General features: G+C 40.6%; 1 protein-coding gene and 1 non-coding gene across 6 annotated transcripts; both read right to left on the bottom strand.

Moving 5' to 3' along the window:
* Window positions 1–2708: 2708 nt before the first annotated feature.
* ZCCHC8 (zinc finger CCHC-type containing 8) lies at window positions 2709–26372 on the bottom strand. 5 transcript variants are annotated; one of them, XM_049698097.1, is made up of 14 exons: window positions 26055–26372; window positions 24835–24875; window positions 22214–22288; window positions 20541–20646; window positions 19257–19331; window positions 16881–16984; window positions 16696–16761; window positions 16070–16130; window positions 15453–15595; window positions 15020–15162; window positions 11988–12109; window positions 10571–10657; window positions 10161–10278; window positions 2709–4881 (listed from the first exon to the last, which is right to left on the bottom strand). In XM_049698097.1, exons 1-14 carry the CDS (start codon window positions 26253–26255, stop codon window positions 4103–4105), a joined length of 2121 nt encoding a protein of 706 aa, XP_049554054.1. In that variant the 5' UTR covers window positions 26256–26372; the 3' UTR covers window positions 2709–4102. The 5 variants fall into 5 exon arrangements, with proteins under 5 accessions (XP_049554054.1, XP_033296750.1, XP_049554055.1 ...); XM_033440859.2 differs by having other exon boundaries at window positions 24835–24872; window positions 26057–26281; XM_049698098.1 differs by having other exon boundaries at window positions 24835–24878; window positions 26057–26281.
* On the bottom strand, window positions 21616–21750 carry LOC117195405 (small nucleolar RNA SNORA9). The gene has a single exon (XR_004475131.1). It is a non-coding gene; the product is annotated as a small nucleolar RNA SNORA9 (small nucleolar RNA).
* Window positions 26373–26683: the final 311 nt, after the last annotated feature.

Consider the following 26683-nt stretch of genomic DNA (forward strand, 5'->3'; position numbering starts at 1 on the left):
CTCTGCAGGAGACACTCAAACACTAGCAGGTAGGTCTGGTTCAGTCTCCCCTGGGGTCACTGCTCCTTCCCCTGGGTCCCGATGCGCACACTACTTTGTGTGTGCCCTCCAAGAGTGGAGCCTCTGTTTCCCCTAGTCCTGTTGAAGTCCTGCAATCAATTCCCGCTAGGCTTCAAAGTCGAATTCTCTAGGAATTCCTCCTCCCATTGCCGGACCCCCAGGTTGGGAAGTTTGACCTGGGGCTCAGAACCTTCACTCCAGTGGGTGGACTTCTGTGGTATAAGTGTTCTCCAGTCTGTGAGTCACCCACCCACCAGTTATGGGATTTGATTTTACTGTGATTGCGCCCCTCCTACCGTCTCATTGTGGCTTCTCCTTTGTCTTAGGATGTGGGGTATCTTTTTTGGTAAGTTCCAGTGTCTTCCTGTCGATGATTGTCCAGCAGCTAGTTGTGATTCTGGTGTTCTCGCAAGAGGGAGTGAGAGCACGTCCTTCTACTCCGCCATCTTGGTTCCTCTCCAATGCAGCTATTTCTTTAGGAGACAAAAAAAGATATTTCCTTTAAGACAGCTTTCACCTTTTCCCCCTCCACTCCAATATTTCAATATAAACATTCTAGCTAGATTTCTGATTTTCAAAACATGCTTGGTTCAGAGACTTCCACATTATTAAGACTATAGAAACGGCTCTGTAATTAAGAACTATTTAGAAACCTTTAACAAAATAATTTAATCCTAAACATTTAAAAGTGAGTTTATACCAGTAAATCAAACGAATATATTAAGTTGAAGAAAAAATAATTTTCTTAAATGCTAAAGAAAAACACAGCCTGTGTGGACACGAGTTCTTGGGAACTGCGTCCTACCTTACAAATTCACGATTGTTACAATACCTTTGCTGGTTTTATGTGCTAATGATAACCTACAAAGTATGAGACAGAAGGGCAAAATGATTCCATCAGACGCTGAAGAACAGAACCAACTAGGAGGAAGCCTCTTATTGGCACAAAGTAGACTGTATTTTGACCATGTAAGGACATGCAACATTTGAAAAAAGAAATCAGTTCTTCAGTATTTTAGTAAGGACAGTGACTTCTTTCCACTTACATGCTCAAGGAGATGACAAAGAGCTGGCCTCGTTTTAGCAGGCTGTATGACAATTCACATTCCTTTTCACGAAGGCAAAGATTAGAAACAGGTCCCCACCCGGCTCCCACCAGTCCATCCTGAAGTGCAAGTGTTTGGTTATGACCTCACCTCTCTACACCTGGAGACCTGTCACAGCATGGCCAAGTCCAAACAACAGCTCACTCCTCCACCCAACACTCTCTTCCTAATATCAAATACACCAAACAGAATGCATTTAAAAAATGGGGCACCTTCTTAAGGCAACCACTTTCCATTTTTCTGGGTTCAATTCTATAAAATATCTCCTCTCAAATTATTCTGAATTCTGCTTTAGGATTTCACTTCCTAAAATACCACTTGGATGAGGTCATTTCACATTGCAAGATCTTTAGCAAATCCTTTGTCTTAATAAAATTCAAACCCCATAGCAAAGCAATGAAGAGTTCTTAGCATCAATGAATAAACAATACTTTTAGGTCTTTATTTTTCCTACCATCCTACATTTCTTGAGTAATCCTGCTTGGTTTTACTCATGCCATTTCTTGTGTATTTCAACGCTCATTTTGTCTACGGAAATCTGTAGTTCTACCTACCTTTTTAAAGGATTAGCTCAAAGGTTCTCTTTTCAGAAGTCTTCAGATACCCTCCAATCGAATACTGAAACCCCTGGCCCTGTGAATTTAAAGCCAGTCCTTCCTAGGTGCCTCTCCCACCACCCCAAAATAGCCCAGGTACCTTGCTCGCTTCACATGGCCACATGATCAATCTCCTAAGAGGAAACCATCCATTTTCTCCTGCTAGTAGCCAAGCTCCTCTTAAAACAGATTCTATCATTTTCTTCTTTTAACGCCCCAAAGCACATAGAACTCAAGTGGGCCCTCAATAAGTAACTGGATAAATAGAGAAACGGGAGACAATTTTTTGAGAAACTAGTGATTTATAGAGCTTTTGACAGAGAGGCAGTTTAATGGTTAAGAGCATGGAGATGGGGGTCAGAGTGATCTGGATTTAGGTTCACCAGGTTACTCAGCCACTGTGTGTCTTAGGCATTTCCTCTAAAAATGAAGTTAATGATCCCTACCTAATATGGCGATTGTGACCATGGGGTAATAAAGCACGAAGAACCTCAACGTGATTGTCTGTGGGACATGCTAGAGAGATAACTGTTAGATTATCTCTGGTGTCATAGGAGACTGCACAATGTGGTGTTTAAGGGGCACTGAAACAACTACTTCTGTGATTTAGGGAACAGTCAAGTCTTTAGTTGGACTGGCCTCTCAACAACCACTTTTTTTTTTTTTTTTTTTTGGCCGTGTCATGTGGCACGTAGGATATTAGTTCCCCGACCAGGGATCTAACCCACTGGACCGCCAGGGAAATCCCAACAACCACTTCTTAACTGCTGACAAGTCCTTTTGACCTCTCTATGCCGCTGAAGTTTCCTTAGGTGATGTACATAATGTGGTGGTAAGACATTTACCTGACAGAAACGCTGAGTGAGATAATGTACGTAAAAGCACTATGTAAACTATTGGAAAAGATCAGTGTTATTATGGACTTCGACTCAGAGAAAAAAGCCAAAAGTATTAAACATTTTATTCAATTTCTAGCACATTCTGTGAGGGCCTTGAAAATAAATTTCTCTCTTTCATATAATTCTTCTTCCCAGTTAATTTGGTTTCTCAAGTTCCCAAAATGAAAACCGAATCTGAAATGGTTATATTTTGCTCCCTCTGCTGGCCTGTGAGGAGAATAACACTACCTAACAGGAATCATTCAAGATCTAAATGTTTATTTTCATGGACTTGAGTATAAAGATGTAATGGCATTCCACATAAAGACAAAAAACATAGTTTCAGCTCTATCTGATATATCTGACAATTAAACACAATTTTTTGTCTACTTTTTGTTTTTAACAATTATCATAGGATTCAAATCTAGAAAATTATTTTTGTACAAAGGCTAGCTGCCCTCCATTTATGTTTTTCAAAATGATTACTTTAAAAGGTCCTGCTGTTTCTATATTTAAGGCTGAAATCCATCGAAAATACCCAAACTTGTAATTTCTTTATTTCCTTTGCTGCCACTAATTTTTGCAACCACAAAATTTACTTCCAAACTTACAAGGCTGTATATACTTATTTAACTGTGAATCATTTTTTTATATTCAAAGTCTCAGATTATGTGTATGAAAGCTAATTTATTAAACCTTTGTACACAAAGATGAACATACCTGTATAGCAAGCTTATATGAAGAATGAAGTTACAAAAAAGTAAAAGTGTTATTAAAACTGATGCATGTAAATCACTTACAAAAATACCCGAAATGGGATAAAGCTGCTCATCCCTGATTTTTCTCGTTTGGTTCACACGGTTGAAATGTGAACTTTAAATGGTTAGAATTTTTTCTTTTAAAAAGTGATATATTAAACTTACATACAGGATAATTAGCAAAATGTAGAAAGGGAAAACAATGTACAAAAGACAGATAAAAACCATCACTCTTGACAGACACAATCCAAAAATAGTATAAACCTTAACAGACTATCTCTAAACCAGCTCCTACCTACGTCCCACCCCCCAAGGTTTTATCAGCAAGAATAAAATATAGTAAACCAGCAAGCTCAGTCTTTCTGTTCTTTAAAAGAGGCCTGACTTCAGACCACAATTAAGCCTTAGATAGACTTTTTTTTTTTTTTGCGGAGCACAGGCTCCGCACGCGCAGGCTCAGCGGCCATGGCTCACGGGCCCAGCCGCTCCGCGGCATGTGGGATCTTCCCAGACCGGGACACGAACCCACGTCCCCTGCATCGGCAGGCGGACTCTCAACCACTGCGCCACCAGGGAAGCCCTCGATAGACTTCTTTTAACATGGGAGGGACAAACAGGAAAATAATTTTACCTGTCCACTTAGTACTAATTACCAGAATGCACAGTTATAATTAAATAGCTCTTGGTGCTATGTCAAAAGCAGTTTATTCAGAAGCCTTCTTGTTTTTTTGCTGGTTTCGGGGCGAGTTCTTTAACAAGTTTCTTATCCTGAGGTACATTCCAGTAGATTCCGCCATGTTCTCGAATTCAAATGGCGTTATTCCGGTTGCAAACTTGCTCATGTCAGGGACAGGGCTATGGATTTTAGTGGCTGTTCCAGGACTGGCGTCCGCCTGAAGGAGCTTCGGGCTGCTGCCTCCATTCTTGACCTCACAGTCTGACTCGACCCTGCCGCTGTCAAGAGCACCTTTAGAGTCTACCTGAGCCGGCTCTTCCTCTTCTTTCTGGCCAGGCAAGGCAGCCTCAGAATCTGGACTCGAGGTTTGTTCAACTTCCGACTTCTCTGTACTGGTGTCTGGTACCTCAGCTTCATCTGACATCTGCTTTTCAGATGTTTTTCCCTCTGGGACAGGGAGGTCAGGCTCATTCGGGCAAGGTGAAGAGGCAACCGAATTCCCGGTTAAAGGTGTGTCAACAGGAATATCAGAATCACTGTTTACGCTCTCGGCCTGCTCGAGGGCCGCCCAGATCCGCCTCTGCTGTTCTTCAAGTTCCTCCAGAGTCAGTGCGTCCTCGTCCATAGTCACAGATGCCGTTCTGGTCTGGGGTGAGTCACTGGGAGTGAGTGGCGGGGTGCCCTTGGGCAGCGGAGGCGTGAAGATGGGTGGAGGGGTGCTCTGGGGGAGCGGAGGAGTGCCAGGGGGCAGCGGGGGCTGAAACTGAAAAGTTTCACTGCTCGGGGACCCGTGCGGGACCTCTGCATCTGAAATGAGGACGTTGAGAAACTTTGAGTTGTCATATAGCATTTATTTGGTTTTACGAACACTTATTATTTGAACTCAGGTGAATCCAGAGGTTCACTGGCCAAAATTACTGGCTTAAGAGGGGCAAACTGGATCCTCAGATACCATGACCATCACTTAATGTCCTCAATCCACCTGAAAAGAACATCTGCAGGGGAAAGGTCGGGGTCTCTGGCGCCGGGAACTTTATCGGAGGGAAAACTTGAACACAGCAGGAAACTGGGCTGGCACTTCAGCTGCCTACACTCCAGAGTGGGTGGAGGCAGAAGGATACGAAGCGGAGCTGGCAGGGCGGGAAGGTCCCTGGCTTATCTCCCAATTCTGTACCCTCAGTCTAGACTGCTCGCCTGAACTGTGGGTTCATGCAGCCAACTGGTCACTGGCCTTCACTACCTGTACGTCCCACAGACACAACAGATCTGACCTGTCCAAAACAGAGGATCTTTCCCTAAAAGTCACACTCTTCCCCTATTTGCTAAGCTCGCTAATAGCACCACCGGTGGCATCTTGCTGAAGTCTCCAAAACTGAAACCTGCTCGTCATCAGACAGTCCTCCCACTTTCCTTCTGCCCACGCCAGGTCCTTGGCTCTCTGGGGCCCACCCTTTCCTGCAGCCTGTCATAGGCGCTGCGTTATTTGGGGCGACTACCGTTTGTCAGGAATATGAGTCCTTCCTGCCTCTGGACTCTTCTTCCTTATATTCATCCTCCAAACTATCAGTCTTTCTAAAACACAAATCTGGTCCTAATAACACTTCCATCTCATGAGAAACTCTTTAGTGCCTTCCCATCACCTACAGGAAGACGTCCGATCTCCTCTGGGCCTTAGAGGCTCTCACAACCAAGAATTTGCCTATTTCCACCATGTCATTTCTTACTGCCTGGTTTAAAAGACTCCAGCTGTCACACTGTTGTTGGACCAATGTGCCGTGATGCTTCGTGCTTCTGTATTTGCATTTCTCACTGTCTCAAATGCCCTAACCCTTCTCATGGCCCTGGTAAATCTCTGAATCCATCCCTCAAGATGCAGCTCGAAGGCATTCTTGGGAAGAGGCTATGACTTTATCCAGCACGGCTGCTCAGTTTTTCCTTGGTGCCACTATTACAGTTGGTGACCAGCTCTGTGATACTAACCTCTGTATGTATCACTACAGGCCACCACATTTATATTAAAATGATGTTTACACATCTGCAATCCTAGGCGACAGAGAGCCGTAACTAAGGGTAGCAGTTGTGTCTTTATTAATCTTCCTGGCCTCGGGGTCTAGCAGAGGAGTCTGAAACACACTATGTGTTTAAAAACTTTGGAAAAGTCAACTGCATAACACAGAATCATAAAGCCTATGCAAAACCAGCCTGAACTTTATTGTATAGGCAATAAGATCTGTGAGGAGGGTAATACACTGTCACTCAGAGTTTAAGACGTTAACTCAATCAGAAGAGCAAAGAATGGATAAAAAAGCTGAAAGGAAGGATTAAAAAAAAAAATCAGTTATAAGGGCGCCAAGAGCAATCAGGTGAGAGGAAAAAGCCTGAACGAAGAGGCAATTTCTGAGACAGTGTTTAGATTTCGGTAACTGGCTAGAAACGGAAAGCCACAATTACGGGTGGATGCGGCTGCAGACGAATGGCATCTCTCAGTCTCGGGAGCTGCGAGAGCACGGGTGCTGCCGGCTACAGCAGGGAGCACAGAGGAGCAGCTGGCAGGGAGAAGGGATGGCAAAGCTAGTGAACTACTTGACAACGTATGTATTTTGTGCTTTTAAGAATAAAACATAACTAAACAGTTTAACCCAAGTTTCATTTTGCACAAAATATCACAATAAACACTATTAACATAAGAATGCTAAATGGGAACAGGACGTTCAGGTAGTTATACTTCACAGTTCCCAGCTGAATCACTCTTCCCACAGGTGTGCAATATGGAATCCATTTCACTTATAACACATGATTTGCTAATAAAATTTTCCACAGGAAAATGGCAATTAGACTGACTCACTGTTTCTTCTTCTTGGGAATGAGCTGCCGACAAAAGTCACTCGAATTACTACACCTTACAGAGTTCCGCCCCTGCAGGGCAGGAAGAAGCTGGTGACAGGGGGATTTGTGGTGGTTCTGGGGTGGCAAGGGCCTGCCTTTAGGACCATTTACCAGGGTGTCCATAAACCAACCCAGTTCAGTTAGCAGACCCTCTCGGCCCTTTCACGAAGCAGCCCTATAACTGGCCTCGATAATTTGATCTGTTACTACTCACTGAATGATCACTTAAGTTGTTCAGAACGAGGGTACGGAAGGGGGTTGCTATTCACCCCCTCAAAGACCCTGACATTCATTGTGCTGAGAGGGAACATGGAAAACAACATGTTTTAACAAACAGAAGGATGGACTGGGGGTGGGAAGACACATGGAGGTCAAGACATGTGGCTTGAGGCCTTGAGCTTTACACGTGGTCAGAGTGTTCTGATCCTGGCACTGGCCCATCTTTTAAGTCTGTGGCTTGGGCAAGAAAGCTCTTGTCACGGGGTTCTTTGTCCTCAGCAGGTGAGTGCACGTTATGGTGGCTTCTTTTAGAGGTGCTGCTGTTTCTAAAAAGCCAGAGGCTTACTTAAGCTTCTGCACAGAGGCAGGCGCTTGTAAACAAAACCAGTTGCCTCTGCTGATGGCTGCGACCAGAGGAGCCTTTAGCAGGTGGTCTGGGACCTTGAACTACATTTAACAAATGTGTGCGGGCAGGCAGAAGCCTTAGCAGATGGCAGCAGAGGCTCGGAAGCAGGCACAACTGACGAAATAATTCACTTACAGACTGCAGGGCGAGGGGGATCTAGCGAACTAAGGCACAGGCTTCGGGGTAGGGGCCCAGCTGAGTCCTCAGGAAGTGTGGCCGAGGCAGAGACCAGATATATAGTGTGGAAAGAAGGCATTTCAGGCCTTTTAGGCACCCGCGGTAAATAATCTTTGTTCTGCAAAGGTTCTGTCTGTCTTACAGAGAACTAAAGAGGTTCTAATTAAACTGTTTATCCCAGGGTGAGTTAGGCAAAAACTAGCACTAGATCTTCTGCCCCAAATTCCACTGTGGACTGAGAGCCACGGAAGAAATGTGGAGGCACTAAACTTGGATTCTTTTTTTTTTTTTGCGGTACGCGGGCCTCTCACTGTTGCGGCCTCTCCCGCTGAGGAGCACAGGCTCCGGACGCGCAGGCTCAGCGGTCATGGCTCACGGGCCCAGCCGCTCCGCGGCACGTGGGATCCTCCCGCACCGGGGCACAAACCTGTGTCCCCTGCATCGGCAGGTGGACTCTCAACCACTGCACCACCAGGGAAGCCCCTAAACTTGTATCCTTGAGTCTCACTTCATCACATGGGCTCAGGCTGGCTCTTGATTGGTTAATTATATATGAAAGAGAAAGAAGAGACAGACAGACAGACAGAGAGAAACTTCCCTTAAGAGGAAGGTTTCCTAGGCCTCAGAAATTCCCTCACAAGAAACAGAAGCAGCAGCTCCCAGCACAGGGCTGAAAGTGCCTGCACGTAGTGTGTGGACCTAGTTACGGACCTGCCACCACCGCAACTTCCCAAACCTCGAGAGAAAGCAACTACATCCCAAAGGGTTCAAAATACCAAGCTCGGTGTCTTTTCCTCAGAGGTACTCTAAGTGCCTAAAACCAAAATTCTCTTCTTATGGGGAAATTTCTTCCAACCTAAGTTCCCAGGTGGTGGAGTCAGATGACTGGCACTAAGAGAGAGAGAGAAACCAAGATTTTTGCCCTTACTCAGAAATCTTGGCTGTGGCCTTTGATAACACTGGGAAGTGCTGGGCTCTGGGAATGTAATTGTCTGGGACAACTGCTTATGGGTTTTGGGGAATTGCTTGCTTTCAAAATTTCATAGGTATGTGGCAAAGGCTGTAATTCTGTTTCCTATGAACTCTTTGGCCTTGTTAAAAGTGAGACTAGATATTGAAGTAAGGCTGTAGGTGCTAGACGTCCAGGTTGTGAACTTTACTCGGGTATCAAGACTCCTGTGGTGAGAACAAGCAGAATAAAAAATTGGGGAAAATGGTTTGGAGGCTTTAATTTTGGACTTTGAAGTTGCTAGTGCAAAATCATTCAATCTGGGGATTTAAGGTGATTTAATCTGCAACCTTTAAATTCTCCCTGGGTGCGGCTTCCCGGCAGTCCAGTGGTTAGGACTCCGTGCTTCCACTGCAGGGGGCACATGTTCAACCTCTGGTCGGGGAACTAAGATCCCGCGTGCCGTGTGGCATGGCCAAAAAAATAAAGTAAAATAAAATCTCCCCGGGAATCTGAAAATGGGTACTCGGGGTGGGGAGGTCTCCATTCAAATTTGAGGCAATTTACATTGCTGGCCTCTTATTACTAGAGCATCTGTATGCATTTTACCCCAATGTTGCCATTTCATTTCACTTTCAGAACATCCGACATGCTACATGGGACCAGAGTAGAGGGGCGTGGTTTGTGACGGGCAACAGAACAAGGGGTGAGTCTTCATCTTAGGTTCAGAGTGGACTTGGAGTTTATTCAATTAACACAAAATTCTGATCCATTCCAGAGCCTTCTGGGGGCAAAATCTAAACTACTCATCAGTAGTCCCAAGGGGAAACCCAAAGGAGTGGTGGTTGGTAGTGGGGTAAGCGGGGACTCAGAAAGGTGGGAGCATGACTGTCCTGATAACTACTGATCTGCTGAAAAGGACCGTCACAACCCTGCTTGACCACAGGTTCCACGGTAAACCCAGAGGGTTCAGAGAACAAAAGGCTGGGGGAGTATCAGAGGGCAACGCCTTTGTTCCCTCCTGGGTTTCCAAGAGGACGGACTTTCCTCCTGGTTTCTCTTTCCTGGAGGGAGGAGGGACTTAGTGGATTTACACAGTTGGGAAGAGTATCTGAGAAAGCTTGACTTAGCTCTGCCCTTCTTCCTCTCGGGAGCTGCCAAAGGGGAGCATGTTCCACTGCTTGTCTCAAAGCACTGCCCACCAGAGGGGCCGGTCCAGGTCCAGAACCACTGGGACTGGGTGGGTAGGTCTGTCTAGCTCAGGTACCCAGTCGGCTGCCCAGCTGGCTCTCACACCAAGCTTTGATCAGCAAGAGTGGAGATGCTCTGATATCCGAGGATAAAAGAAAAGTTAGTGCTCATAAAGAGCTTCCTCTTTCTTATGGAACTCAGGAGCGTACAAATTCACCCTACTTTCTAAAGAAATCAAAACCACAGGATGAAACCTACCCGAGTCAAGCTCCATGTCAGCGGGCGAGGCTGCCAAGCTGCCTTCCTTCTTCTGCTTCTTTGGGCTACTAGGCCTGGGCAGAGACGAAGACCTCTTGCTGCTGGACCTCACGCTCGGCTAACGGAGAACCAAACTGAACACAAGTTAGGCGGGTCCACAAAGAATTGAACCCCATCCCTTCACTTAAATATGATGCAGAAAACCAATCTGGAGCTAAGTCCAGGTAACTGGTGAAGGCAGTTATCTTTTTCCTTTGGATTCATCAGAAAACACAGAGTGCTTTATATCCAAAGCGAGAAAAGGCAATAAGATGCCTAATGAGTTACAAAATTCCTCAGATAGACGCGATACATGTTTTTTTTTTTTTTGCGATACATGTTTATAAACCACACTCTGAAAATCTATTTACCGCTTGGAAGTTAGAAGTTAGGTAATTGGCAAACACGTCTTTCTGCTGACATGCCTGCATTGGTATGGAACCAAACATCCTCCATTCCTAATGATGAAAAGAGAAGAGAAAAATAAGTATGTATTTGGAAAACGTCATGCTTTGAATAGTCTGCTGACAGGAGGTAAGGTGGAGGTCTCAAATTACATTTCTGCTTCATATGTGACTTTTCCTTTTTGGGGAAATTAATGAAAATAATGGAGCATTGAAGGGGAAAAAAAAACCAACTCTGCCTGCAAAATGATCAGGACCGAACACTAAAAGACTACTTGACAAAATCGCTTGGCCCAAAAAGGTTCTACCTACTACAAGAAGAAGTTACAGGCATTAATGACACAGACTCTCATTCGGCCTGGCTGGCTCCCGCCCCGCTCCTGACGCACCAGCGCTGTTCACAGGACTGTTAACTGTTCCCTTTTCCTAACTCGCTCACTCATGCTGATTTTTCTATCTTCTGTTCTTTCCCTTTCCAAACTGAGCAATAATCTTTAAGGTTCAACATCACTCGTTTCTCTCTTATGGCCAGTAACACATTCAACAGTGGTTCTCAATAGAAATCACTTTGGGCTCTTGTGAAACCTATAGATTCCAGGGACTAAGTTAAGTCTAAGGGGGGGCAGGGGCGGTGCTCAAGAATGTACATTTCTAATGCACACCCCAAGGAGATTCTGATGTGGGCTGGTACTTGGACCCACTTCCAGAGGGACTGATGGTCTGTACATGCAACTCAGCCCTTGATTAATTACACACGTCTTCGTATCTGTTCACTAGACTGTAAGTTCAGACCTTTGGCTGTTTCTCTGAAGCCCAGTCCCTAAGAACACCTAGAATGCATTTTTACTAAAATACCACCACCACCATCACCACTACTATAGTTAGTTGTTAAAGCCTGAAACCTAAGATGAAAGTTGGAAAAGATTAAGTGTAGCAAACCTTTCTTGTATAGGAGAAATTTTACTTTGGGGAGTGGGTGAAGAGGGAAGAGTAGGAAAAAGTTATAGTAATACTTAGATTTATTAAAGGCAGAAATTTACTTCCCAATTAATTCTGTAAAACTTATAACACTGCTTCAAACCATCCCATATTTTTAAAAAAGAATCTTTTAATTTTAGAATAGTTTTAGATTTATAGAATCTCACCATTCTATTTTAGCTCCTTTTCTTAGAGCATAAAATTGGAAAAAACTGTGGGTTTTCTTTTTGATGAATTCAAGATTTCACTTAATATTCTAATCAACATAAAGGAAATTAAAAAATTAAACACAAAAGTTAACACATTTACTTCTTTATGGAACAGTAATTGCTACATAAGCTAACATTTTGAACAATCTACATAAACAATGTCACATCCCAGAAGAATAAAAAAACAACACACTTACATCTGGAATTCCTCTGGGAGTAGATATATTAAAACCTGGATAGTTTACCAATTTCGAGAGATCGTAAGTGACAATTTTATTTTGTTGTACTTCTCCAGCTTCTGTTTCTCCATCAGCACCATCTATTACAGACCATCAAAAAGCTTAATATTGCTAGATGCCCATATAAATCCCTCTCCAGACCAAAAGCAGACCTGGAAAGTGCTTAGATTCATGACCACAGAATTATTCCGAGAATAGCTTTAATTATAATTTGTCTGAACCATTAGATTAGAATTTTTAAACAACATGGACATATTATTTTGATAAAAATAAACATTTAAAATCTTGGAAACTTTAGTTCTTCCATGAGTTATTTGAAAAGTCTGTTTTGCACTGGTCTTTGATTTGCCTAATCCTCTATTCCAATTCTTTATTTAATAAACATTTATATAATGGTCACTGTGTATGAGCTAGTGTTTTCTTTTCAGATAGCGCTTTAAACAGTTTACAAGTATTCATTTGCTTAATCTTCATAACAACACTAAGAGGTACATACTATTAAAACCACTTTACAGATGAGAATAGTTTTTGAAGGATACTTAGGAACCACTTCATTATTTTGAAAAGTACTAAATAAATCGAACATTTTATTTTGCCTTGTCTATATACCTAAGGAAAACAAATACTTGATGAGAAGTTTCTCTTTATGTAAGTTTTCAGGATAAGAAGCCAAGTAATGAAAGAATAAGAATATAACCAGTATGTCACCCATCATTAACAGATAGATATAGGCAATGATCACCAATGACTGATTCCACTACAATTCACAGGAAACAGAGGGACAGAGAAACATGATAAAATAACACCATAGGGATGCACCAGCAAAATCTCGAAAACTCAAAAGGACAAAATACAGAATTTTGTTAAAAACAAGAAAGGGAACTTACAGATTAAAAGAGATTTAAGAGGCTCTCAATGATCTACAGTCTTTTGTCCAAAGAATCTCTATTCAAACAAATAAAGAGAGAAAGAGAAAGAGAGAGAGAGAGAGAGAGAAAACAGAAATGCAAGCACCTACAGAGTGGCAGGAGCAATGATAATTTGAATGTCAGCATGACTTGGGGATATATTAAAAAGCTGTGCTGGGGCTTCCCTGGTGGCACAGTGGTTAAGAATCCACCTGCCAATGCAGGGGACAAGGGTTTGAGCCCTGGTCCGGGAAGATCCCACATGCCGCAGAGCAACTAAGCCCGTGCACCACAACTACTGAGCCTGTGCTCTAGAGCCTGCGAGCCACAACTGCTGAGACCGCGAGCCACAACTACTGAAGCCTGCGTGCCTAGAGCCTGTGCTCCGCAACGAGAAGCCATCGCAATGAGAAGCCTGTGCACCGCAACGAAGAGTAGCCCCCGCTCGCCACAACTAGAGAAAGCCCGCACACAGCAACAAAGACCCAACGCAGCCAAAAATAAAAAAATAAAATTTAAATAAAAAATTTTTAAAAAAGGCTGTGCTAAATATTCTTTGGTAACACTTGAGGTGGGGGGGGTTGGTAAATTTTTTATTTAGCTTTTATTTAATTAATTAATTTATTTATTTTGGCTGTGCTGCGCGGCATGTGGGATCTTAGTTCCCTGACCAGGGATCGAATCTGCACCCACTGCGGTGGAAGTGCAGAGTCTTAACCACTGGACTGCCGGGGAAGTCCCTAAATTTTTTATTTTTATTTTTAATTACCTAAGTAATATCTAGAAACACTCTCATTTTTTAAAAATGTACAGCATTAGAGATAATACTAAAATCTTAAGCCCAATCCTGTTTTCGTTCTCAGGGATAACCACTGTTGAGTTTGCTGTATATCGGTTAGGACTTTAAAAATTTTTATATAAAAAGTTATTTACTATCCACCAGATGCCAGGCACTGTGCTACATGATAAATAAATAGATACAAATTGTGACAGGGCATGAAGAAAACAAACAGGGTGAAGTGATAAAGACTGGCAGAACAGGTGGGTAAACATGGGAGAGACGCATCTATTTATTTATTTATTTTTGCGGTACGCGGCCTCTCACTGTTGTGGCCTCTCCCGTTGCGGAGCACAGGTTCCGGCCGCGCAGGCTCAGCGGCCATGGCTCATGGGCCCAGCCGCTCCACGGCATGTGGGATCTTCCCGGACCGGGGCACGAACCCGCGTCCCCTGCATCGGCAGGCGGACTCTCAATCACTGCGCCACCAGGGAAGCCCGGGAGAGATACCTTTAAATAAAGTGGTCAGGGAAGGCCTCTATGAGTCCAAACCCTGAAATCTAGGTGGTTCTTGGTTAAGATCTTTCAAAAATATCTTTTACAAACATAACTCCTCATAGAAAATATAGAGCATTGTTTCATCCGTGTGGGTTTTTTTTTTAATTTAAGATCAATGGTATCATAATATTAAGTCATCCAGAAACTTGCCTTTTAAACTCAGTATTGCATAGGGATTTTGCCACGTTAGCTCCATGGATTTACTCCATTTTTAAAAATACCGCAGGGATTCCACCCCCCAGATCTACCACGGTTTACTTAGCCATTCTCCTTTAGGGCCTTAATGTTGTTTTTAATTTTTCACTATCATAGTCAATGTTAAAAAGTATCTTTATATACATACATTTCCTTGTGCGCACGTGTGAATATTTTTCTAGAGGAGGTACCTAAGAGAAGTTCTAGATCATAGGAGGGTTTATTTATTCTAATTTTTATAGGTCTCCTGGCAGAGATGGATATATTTCTGTTGCCATTACTGAGAAAGGCAAGAGCTTATGAGGTCTAGCTGGAGAACCAATACCTTGCTAGGTAGTCACTGGGCAAGTCCAGATAACCATCTGATAACTCTCACTGAAGTTTTAGCTCCTTCTTTGTAAAACAAGGGAAACACCATCAAGGTATTTTTTAGTTAACTCAGCACACACTAAATAAGCCAGCCATTCCCACCCTATTTTACTGTGATTCTTTAATTAAAAAAGAAAAAGATACAACACTTAAGCTGACTTATCTAACTGAACATACTATACCTTTTCCATCATAGAGTGCAAGCCCTGAGGTCTCTAGTTCAGCTTCTTTGAGCCAGCCTGGTGGGTATCCTAGCTGGCGCATTCGATATATAAAAGGTGGAAGACTCTTGTCCGTCACACCCAGCGCATCCTGAAGTTCCTCACTGAGTAAAAATAAAAGAGGAAGAAAAATACTGAATTCTTGTTTGGATGAAAATACATACTGGTCTGATATTTTAAAACTCTTCTGTGTCTTATATTACACGCCTGTGGCACGGTGCCTATCAAACACATAGTTAAAAATTCCAATAAATCTTTTTGGATTAACTGATGTACATTATAGAGAGCCTTGCTAGAGAACACGTATATCTTGATTATTACCCTGAAGATCCACAGAACGTTCCAAACAGTGGGGAAGCGGAAATGACATTCTATGGTAAAATGACAGAGGTACCTGATAACTCCTGGCTTGAATCTTCCAAATCTTTCTTCTACTTCTTCTGCATGGTATCGCTGCTGAAAATTCTGACTGCTTGTCTCACCACAGGCATCCATATACTCTTTTCTCTTCTCACTTATTCGAGCAGCATTCCGAGGCTAAATCGTAATGTGTTCGGAAAGAATGGTATCGAGCAGTTTAGAAATACTTCAGAAATTGAATAAATATAAGTACTTTTTCTAGGTCAAGCACACAGATTATTTCAGTGTTAATGCATAAGGGACAGGTATAAAAGAGTGGATACTTTAGGAAAATAAGCAAAGAAGAGAAGCAGTCCCTTAATTTCGTATTACCTTGGTACTATCATAACATAAAATAAAGTTTTGAAAATAAGTTGTCTAAAAATGAACCCTCATAATGTTTTATTCATCTCAAATACAGAGTACTGTAATAAATTATTATTTTTTTTAAATCGAATATCTTTAAAACTTACGTATAAATTTGGAAAGATTTCAAAATCAAGGACTATGGGAAAGATAGGAAGTTTCTTCACATCACACAATGCCACAGATGTATGGAAAACATTAGAAAGCTCTGGTTCAAAGATTTTTTTTTATATGAGAAAAATTTACCATTGGGCAATCTTTCATTTGATGCTCTTCAGAACCACAATTGAAACAGTGAGGCTTTGGCCTATTTGGTCAAAAAACAAAGATTTTCATAATGTAAATAGAAATATAAAAGCAAATCAACAAAATTCTGTATGACAGCAACGTGTATCAGAGACAAGAAAGCATGTAGATCGCCAATTATTATCTGCAAAAATGAGTACACTTTCACTTCTTGTGCTTAGTGATTTAAACAAACAGTACTTTTGACCAAGTCTTTTAACCAAGAACCCTTGTGTTCCCGACTGATCTGTTACCTCTGAGTTTTGTCAGTGGCTAATAATAGAAGAACCAAGGCAAACAGATTATCATATTTTCCTTTAGGTAACTTGGAAAGGGGTAGATGGTTATAAGACAGCAATCAAACTGACAGCAGTAATTATACCTTTCCACCCACCCAGGCACATCAGGAGTGAACCAATGAATATATAACTGACTTAAACATTTAACATGTCTATATATTGAAATTCTGGTTTAATCTGTTTATTTATCGTAAGCTAGCAATAAAGAATATTAACTTTTCAAGCTAAAAGAGTTCATGGTTTTGGTTAAAAAAGAAGAAGAAAACAATAGCAACTCCCCACACAAACCTTTTTGCCTTTACTTGTATTTCTTGCCCTTCTAGAGAAACAATGTGGCTGAAGACTTGCTGGTACCTTTAGTGAGTTTTATTAAGGAATAGTTATCATAGTCTGCAAAATTTGTTTTTTTTTTTTTTTTAAAGGTGAACTTAATGGCAAGATGCATAAAGATCTTCATTCACTATGTAGGATACTTGGGTATTTCCCATCCTTCCGTAAGCTGAGGGTTTTCATTTAGTAGCGGTTGCCCCAATTTATCAAGGCAAAAATTAGTAAAATACAGGACACTTCCTACAACCTGCAGAAAACAAGTCAAAAAATATTGCTATTTAAGCAGAAAAAAAAAGACATTAAATAATGTAAGACTATGATTAATTGTTTTAACAATTTATTTCTGGATGAAATTATTAGAAATAATAATCAACTCCCTAGTTAAAGGAGCCACATTCTGATGTGTAAGTAAGATCTCCATCACTGAATTCCCCTCTGTTGCCTAGATCACTGAATTTTTCCTGTTGGATCACTACTATCAGTTGCACTTTCTCCAGACTTAAAAAAGAAAAACTTTTCAACAACTCTTATATTCCCTCCAATTTCCCATTTCTTTGCTTCCTTTTGCAGCAAGATCCTCAGACAGTTGTCTATATCTATATAGTCATTGTTTCCACTTCCTTTCCTCCCAATCACTCTTTTCCTTTCCTTCCAATTTTTGGGAACAATTTCCTACAGAAAAGTTGAAAAACATGGTACAAGGAACACCCATGTACCCTCCAACTAGATTCAACAATTGTTAACTGACATTTTTGTGTGCACATCTCTACACACACACACACACACACACACACACACACACACACACTTTTTACTGAGCCATTTTTAAAAAGTAAGTCGACACCACTATCATCTTAGTCTAAGTCACTATTTTCTCCAGCTCGAGATTAATACAATAACTTCCTTCCCAGGTTCTAGCTTCCACACATAACCAGCTACAGACTCTATTCATGACACTGCACCCCTAAATACTTCAGTATGAGCTTTCTAAGAATAAGAACATTCTACAAATCACAATACCACTGTCATGCTTAAGAACATTACTAACACCTTAAAGTCATCTATATCCAATCTATTTTCAGTTTTCCACAATTTTAAAGACATGGGGGTGCTGGGATGATGAAGAGCCCACAGATCTTACTGAAAAGATTTACAAGGTATGTACACATCTCTACAAATGTGATAAAGGCTGATATTTGCAAAGGTATCGTTTTAGATCACCCTATAAATGTCAAGTGGAAGAACTAGGACCAGTGATTGGATTGAGTACAAGAAGCACATTTCAGCCCAACTTTTAGAGAGTGTAAAAATCTATCACAGGTGTGAAGAATGAAGTGGTTTGTCTCATTTTTTAAAAAAGTGAATTCCAAGTTACTGGAAAGACTCAAAAAAAGAGCAAACTGCTCTAAGGACACTTTAAAGAAAGACTCCTGAATTTGAATTAGATAACTTCATTTCCCTTTTAAATTCTAAGGTTCTGGGATTTAAAGTGGCACCTGCCTGGAAATGGGAGATTCTGCACTTATTAATTTAGTCTAAATAGTGGTACATCAATGGGACACAATACTCCATGAACATGAAAACTAGTCTTCCTTTAATGGAATCCAGGATTACATCATCTTCTTTAAAAATTTTTAAGTTGCAAAATCACACCACTACACTGCACTGACACTGCTGAATTTTGCATAGGTACTGAAAGGGCTAAATGTAGGTTCATCCCTGTAAATCGTCTTGTTTTTCACCCACTATTGTAGTCTGTCCACATTTAACACTTCCTATCTGCCACCTGTTATATTAGCTATATATCCCTCTCAGGTTCACCCATCTCTAAGTTCCATAAGCATGCTTTCTATATCTTCATCCAAGTTCTTAAAAATGAGTAGAGGTGGGAGAGAGGGATGAATAGGTGGAATAAAGAGAATTTTTAGGGCAGTGAAACTATTCTGTATGACAGTCTCATGGTAGATGCATATCATTATAAATTTGTGCGAATTCACAGAATGTACACCACCAAGAATGAACCTTAATGTAAACCATGGACTCTGGGTGATAATGATGTGCCAATGTAGGTTCATCAATTGTAACAAATGTACCACCTGGTAGGGGCTGTGGATAGTGGGGGAGGCTATGAATGTCTGGGGGCAGAGGATACATGGCAAATCTCTGTACCTTCCACTCCATTTTTCAGTGAACATAAAACTGCTCTAAAAAAAACCAATCTATAAAAAAAGAAAAAGAAAGAAAGGAAAGAAGATGAACAGAGAGGATAGTCAAGAGAAAAATAAAGTCCTCCAAAGTATATATATTGTGCCCCCAGGCCACAATGAAATAGTTATTAAAAAGCAAACTACGGTATTTAGAGGCTGAAGCCTACACTGTTGTTTACAACAAATTTAATGAAAGAATGTGTGATCGTCTGACGACATATGCCTATACCACTTTATCATTTAAATGTCACCCAATGGACACAGGATAGGAAACACATCTGCAGAATTCAAAACTTAAATGTCCAAACTTACACTAAAAGCTTCCTTATTGTTAACAGCACTGGATTCTTCTACTTTATGGTCCTCTTCTAGCATAACACTGGAAGGCTAACACAAAGAGAAACACGTTACAAAAGGTAACCAATTTTTAACAACTTTCAATTTCAAGTATTAGCCATCTGAACACACTTTATTTTCTAATACATACCATTAAGGTACATAAAATTTTGAATTCATTATTGTCATAATTAGGGTGAGTTGAGAAGTTAAGCTAGGTAGGAATGTTTATGAAAGAAATCTCCCAAGTGGGAAAGTTAAAAAGATATATAAAAGATAGTATCTTCTGGAATATTAACATACACTATGACTTTTTAAAAATTATTTTTACACTATGACTTTTGTGTTAACAAATATTAATTATGGAACTTTCAACACTTAAACTGACAAGACAGACTTTACCTTGAAATCAGATAATCAAAGATTAAAATAATATATAATTTGATATTACTGGTCAATACTGTATTACAACCCTTACAGACCTCAAGCCACTACAAAATTCTGAAGTGTTTCCTGAATCAAATATTAAATAATATTCAATATGTTTTGGGTATTTTTTTTCAGTATGGTTTTTACTGTTAAATGTATTTTGTTCCGTGAATCTTTAAAAATTATATCTGATAGGTGAAAACTAAAGGTGATAAACAAAAAATTTAATTAATTAGAATACTCCATTCTCCAACCTCTGAGGATAAACAGCTAAAGATCCTTATTTGAGAGACCTACTTACCTTAATTTTTAATTAAAAAAAAAAAAGCCCAGAAATCATAATTCTGATTTTCTTAAGGTAAACTCATGCCCTAATATTCAGAGTGGAATCTCTCAGATTTCTCTGGGCATGCTGTTGATTTTTAAAACAAGTAGAAGGGAAAGAAAGGATGGCATATGAACCTGTTCATTTTAGATAAAAAGAATCCATCTTTTATAAACCCCAGAAACAGAGATTTTTTTTTCTGACCTAATATTAATTTTCTGCCCCAAACCACGTGTCCAAGTCAGGGAATGGAAAATAAAAAGGTTTCAGTTTTGAGTGCAGCCAGGTGTGAATATGACTCCCTGAGAAAAGCACCCGTGATCCAAAAGAAAACCCTGTGGCTGCGCGGGTCAGACTGTGGAGAAGGAAGCCCGGCTGCAGGATGGGAGGTGAAGAGTCAATCTCAACAGTCATTCTGGTTTTGATTCAAGAGGATCCCTGGAGCCTAACAACTGGCAGTGAAAAGCATAACCTACTAATCTTAAAGTCTCTTAAGTTTGAAATACCTGGGGCAAAAGATTAAAGGAAGTCTTTTCCACATCATTTTTCTGCTGTTCCTCAAATCTTTTTACTAAATTTGATACAAATTCCTCTATTTCTTGATGATATTGCCTGCATAAAGAGGACAAAATGGTCAGAACCCAGACAGAGTAAAACATTGACTTGATTGAGTTTTATGCATTTTTAGAAGATGTCATGTGTAAATTTTGTTATTTTGTTTTTCAGAGTTTATCAAATCGCTGACTCTTTGTAACACTCAGGAATCTATTCCTTAGGAAAAATATATACATTGTTGTCAAGTTAATAAAATGATTACAATAACCTAACACAGTGCCTAGGCTGTAACAGCTGGCAAATACTTATGCAAAAACTAAATGGATTTTATTTATAAATTTTACATACTTAATTTTTGAATATATAGTAAATGGTTCAAAATTCAAAAGAACTAAAAGGGTGAGTTACATAATGAAAAGCTCCCTTCCTACCCTGTCTCTCAGCCCCTTATTTCTGCAACACAGAGATAATCAGTGCATTCAGCTATCCCACATCCTCCTCCCAGACACCCTCTCTGCACATATAAGGAAACACCTATGTAAATATTACACTGGAGAAAAAAAGACCAAAATGCAATGCAAGAAAAATGACTGAGGTCTATTTTCCCCAGCTTTCCAGGTCAAGAACCACGTTCATCAAATATTCTTCAGTGCTCGGTTCAGGAGGGGCCAAAAGAACCAACCTCCTCTTTACAGACTTGATCCATCAGGTCCCGTTAGCTCTGACATTGTAAGATTTCTGCAGGCACAACGCCAGATGAGCAGTGCAGACATTAAGACTGCCAAGGGCTTGAGTTAGAGGCTGATTCGGACGGTGACAGCGGCGCTGGAGCCCCGCATGCCCAGCACCGTGCTGCTCCTGTGCTCACCACAGGCTGCTCCACCCTCCCAGAGCCTCAGGTTCTGCTTCTGCTGAGCTGAAGTAGCCAACGGACCTGCCACACAGGTAACACCCTATGTACGGTCCCTTTACCTTGCCCGGCGCCTAAGATAACAATATGATTAAGTGACACTGAAGGGGGCAAGCAGGTATCTGAAATGTCTATGACCATGCTCTGAGGAAGGGACAGGTCAAGGCCTCAAACCATGTCAGAACATTCTAGCAAGCACTGCAGGAATGCACTGAGTCATCCTAGACCCAAGCATGCTGGAAGGCTTGCAAAGGTCTAGTTTTGCTATTAAAAAGAAAAAAAAAATCACGTGGGTAAGCTTTGAAGATAGCCAACAGGGAAAACTTAGTTCCCTGATTGTGGCAGAGAAATGGTTAAGATTATTTATGGTGGTAGCGGTGACTTTTATTTGAGGCTATTTATTGGGCTCTTACAGGTGCTCATTTAGCTACTTAAGAGGTAGTTACTATTAGTGTCCTGTTTTCCAGTGATGAAACTGATATGCGGAGAGGGTCAGTGACCTGTCCAGGTTCACAGATATAGAACGTAGAGGAGTCCAGCTTCAAATTCAGGTTTATATGACCCTAATGTCCTCACTTTTATCATGATTCCATAAATTTCAAGTAAAAGAATAAAGATGGTATATAAAGTAAAAATGAGAACAGCGTATTTATAGAAGACATTGTATCATAAATACATCAGCTCATAATATTTAGGAAAGGGAAAATTACTTACTTTGAAATAACATTGTTCATAAATAGAATCTGAAATAAAGGTCCATCTAATTTAGTATTGTTCACCAATATTCCACTAAAACAGAAGTTAAAACATATTCTTAGAAGACATTAAAGTAAAACTTGCATATGTATATATAAACACTGACTCTTTATAATTCTTAAGTACCAAAGATCATAGAATATTTTACAAATAAGATCAAGAACCACAAAGAACTCCAGTTTTACCCACTTTAACAGTTTTTAGGGGTATCTTTTACATTACATATTTTTAAAAATATTTCATAAAAAAATTAAAAACTGGGCTTCCCTGGTGGCGCAGTGGTTGAGAGTCCGCCTGTCGATGCAGGGTACACGGGTTCGTGCCCCGGTCCGGGAAGATCCCACATGCCGCGGAGCGGCTGCGCCCATGAGCCATGGCCGCTGAGCCTGTGCGTCTGGAGCCTGTTGCTCCGCAATGGGAGAGGCCGCAGCGGGCAGAGGCCCACGTACCGCAAAAAAAAAAAAAAAAATTAAAAGCTACAGTTAATCTTTCAACCGAAAACCTTCTTTACCCAATGGCTGTTTGTTTACAAATTGAGGGGAGGGAGGAATTGAATAAAGCAGGTTACAAGAATGTATTTCTGAAAGAATCAGTGAATTTGGCTTGGAAATATATGGGAAATTGAAACACTATAAATAAATGGGTAGACTCTTTCTGGAGGGCAGAGCACACTGCACTAAGTAGCTCAAATCCAAAATTTTAAAGTAGAGATGTAAAAAGTATCTCATTCCTGAATTTGACTTTCAAATACTGCAAAAAACAGAACTACACTGCAGCCTGGAAATCTGCTATATATCCCTTTGGTAACCTGGGAGCAGCTGAATCTGATTCCTCCACACCTGCCTCAAATCCTTCTACCTGTACGTGAAATAAATCAATCTGTATGTGGAATTGCCCACATCAAGTAGAGAAATAAAATTAAATATGAAGACACCCAGAAACTTGCTTCAATTTGCACAAACTTCAGTTTTAAAAAATACATCATGTTTCTAAAAACTACATGCAACTGCATGACCCTTGACTGGAGTTCAGTTTGAGAAATCAGCAATAAAGACATTCAATTGGGGAAATCTGAATCTGGTTGGGAATGTTATTAAGGAAATCGTGCCAGTTATTAGGCGTGATCATGGTGTTGTGGTAACATGAAAATCTTTAGAAAAAAAAATACATGCTGAAATATCTGGGGTAAAATATGTATATGGAATTAGAAGAAGGAAATATGGCAAAATATTGTTAAAACTAAGTGATGAAAATATGGGTATTAACTGTACTATTCTTTCCACTTTCTGTACGTTTGAAAATTTTCATCATATAAAGAAAAAAACAGAAAAAAAAAAAAACAACGCCCCACAATGTTTACTGGATAAAAAGAAGAGACACTTCTGATCATGAAAGTTCCAAAAATAAGGGTTAAATCAAGAGATGTAGGGTACAGTTTTATCTAAATAATTTTATTTTTTTCTTCCTTGGTGTTCTGTAGAAAGCTTTGTCAGTCTGACAATGTGGAGGGCACCAATTAAAAAAAAAAATATATATATATATATTTTCCTTTTTCAGGATACTAATGCTTGCTTCTTATAAATTGGCAAAGCCTATGATGCTGTAATCATTTGAATTCAGGTGATTATAACCCCCTTATAAATAAATATTTAAGGTTTAAATGAACAACTCTATTACAAAGCATATGCTTGTCTAAATATTTTTACATATATAAAAATTGTGATTTTTTTTAAGAATCCTAGTTACATTCAATATGTTTACTACCTAACCAAAAATAAGTGTAGATCTACAAAGTGTGCTCACATAGAGGAAGGAAAGTAGGGCATAGAAAAGTTATTCTTTAGACATATTCTGAAATATGTCTAAATTCTAAATATGTTAAATTCTAAAATTTTAAAGTTTTAGTCACCAGTGTAGCCAGTTAATTCAGCTGGTACCAGGGACAAAAAATTCCATGTGAAACTGCATCAGTGTACCCCATATTCTGAAAGCCTTAACATACCATTCCGTGTAATAAATTTGTACTTTAGGAAATATTTTAATTTAGTGACTACTGAGTAAATTTAATTACAAAATATCAACATTTAATCTTCTATTAAAATCAGATGCCTGAATGCAAATTTACTCACTGTACTTTTTTCAAAAGCAACTACCATCTCTTCTTCTAAAATGCTGCATCTTGCATTATTTCTATTTATGAACACATTTTAATTGTATAAATAAATCTTCAGCTAGATTAATACTGTAATCTGAATTCTAACTTACCAGAAATGTTCGCTGAATAGCAACAGCTAGGTTGATAACTTGCCTGTTCTGAACATTAAGTCAAAAACTTCTGAATTGTCTTTCACACGTATTTTCACCCAATAAGTCAGTTTTCAAAGTTTAATACAGTTGTGAGAATTCAAATTTTACCCTCACAAATTAAAAATAAAGGATCATTACTATGATTTCTTGAGTACAAAATGGTACAAAAATCCTAAACACCCTTTTTGCAAAAAAAAACCACACCTGTGATTAAATATTAATGTCAGGATAAAAAATAAAGGACATTATGGTGCAAATTCAAGATCTCATACCTTGGTCGAGTCAGAATGTTCAATTTTCTTTTAAGTTCTTGATGTTATTACTTGTTAAGGAGTATAAGCCCTCATTAAATAGAAATACAAAGATCATAAAATTCAACTACTAACCTCACTTTTGGTGTCACTGTTATAAACATATGTTATAAACGTTAAAAGACAAATATTTTGAGGATGACACACTTACTGACCTCCTGTTTTGTTGCAGGGCTAGGTATGTGGATCTAAAAACTAAAATAGAGTTTTCATCCCTTCCAACACGGTATTTCTAAGGCAGGGGCACGTAGTTCAAAGAGACTAACAGACTAAACCAAAAATGTTATGCAGCGTAACAGACTGTTAAGACCTGAAGAATCTAGGATGGAATCTATGAATGTTCACTGTAAAATCCTTTCAACTTTTCTGTATTTTGCAATTTTTCATAATAAAATGTCGAGGAAAACGGCATTATGAAAAAATGACTTCGAAAACCTTAAAAGATGATTTACCAACCACTTTCAGGGGTTTTTACACTAGAAAAACTACCTGAGCCAAAATTACTTGCATGTATATTACAAACAAAAAAATACCAAAAATTCTCTAAGAATGGAAATAAACATAGTAACACTTCTTGCTAGAAAGGTTGTAAACATGTAACTAAAGGCAAACGGAAACTTAGTTGAGCGTTTTCCCTAGGGGTTTGCAATGGCCCTTAACCACGGAAGCTACTTCAAAGTGGAAGAACTTTAAAATGAATCCCCGAAGTTCATCAAGCAATTAACCATTTCTCTCTGCATGCCTCGACTCCTTAACGCCCCCAACTGCCCATCCTAGCACCACTAACTTTTGCACCGCCCTAAAGACACATCTGCGCCTAGGTCTAAGCATCCGGTATCTCCTAACATAACTACAGCGTGACTGCAATAACTTTAGCTTGGCTCCAAAAAAGGAGATCGGATAGTGACTCCGAATAGGGGAAGAGAAGTGAAGAGTCTACAACTGAACAGTTGAAAGAGTCCGGAATAACGCTAAAAACCTGCCCCAGACTGGGGGGCGGGAGGAGTGAATAAGGTCCAGGATACGGATCCCAGAAGGGGAGATGTCCGCGCCGAGGCCTCGGGGACGGCTTATGCAACCCGAACCCGCGATTCTCAGCCTCGTGGAATTTCCGCCCGCACCCTCCCGGGGACGGCACACACCACACTCCCCAGTGACAGGGCCCAGCGAGCGGGAAGGATATTCTCGGCGCGGAGCTGCTCGATGGTTTCCTCGTACTGCCGAAGCCGCTCCCGCAGCTCTGCGTCGCCGACCCCATTCTCGTCCTCCTCGTCTCCGTCGTCGTCCTTGAAGAGAGTGTGAACTGGTTTCGGAGTCGACTCCTCTAGGTGGTCAAACGCCTCGAACAGCTCTAGGTCGCCAAAATCCACCTCCGCCGCCATTTTGGGCTATGGGAAAGATACGAGAAGAGGCGGAGCTGGCCCCCCCCCGCCGGTCGAAGGCAAAGGTTGTTGGGCGGCACCGCTCTCTAGGGCTCCGGCCGCCCTAAGCCACCCAGTACGGTTTCCTCCAAACGTAGGCCGCTGAAGCTGCATAATAGGCGGGCCAGTCCTGTGAGACTACAACTCCCAGAATGCAGTGGTGTCTCTCATACCCACTTCTGAGGTTGCTCGGGAGCAAGGCATGCTGGATATGGGTTTCTAATCGACTGTTAACTCATTGTTTGCATTGCATACTGGGATTGGTCCTTTTTAACGTGAAGAAAGCCAAACTACATCAGAACGTGTTACAACAATATGAGTTGTCTCTTACGCATTTAAGGCTGCAAAAAATCAGAGCACGATGTACGGCTTATCACAGATCCTGGTGA

This window comes from Orcinus orca, chromosome 15, assembly GCF_937001465.1.
Source record: "Orcinus orca chromosome 15, mOrcOrc1.1, whole genome shotgun sequence".
In the NCBI taxonomy this organism is placed as follows: Eukaryota; Metazoa; Chordata; class Mammalia; order Artiodactyla; family Delphinidae; genus Orcinus; species Orcinus orca.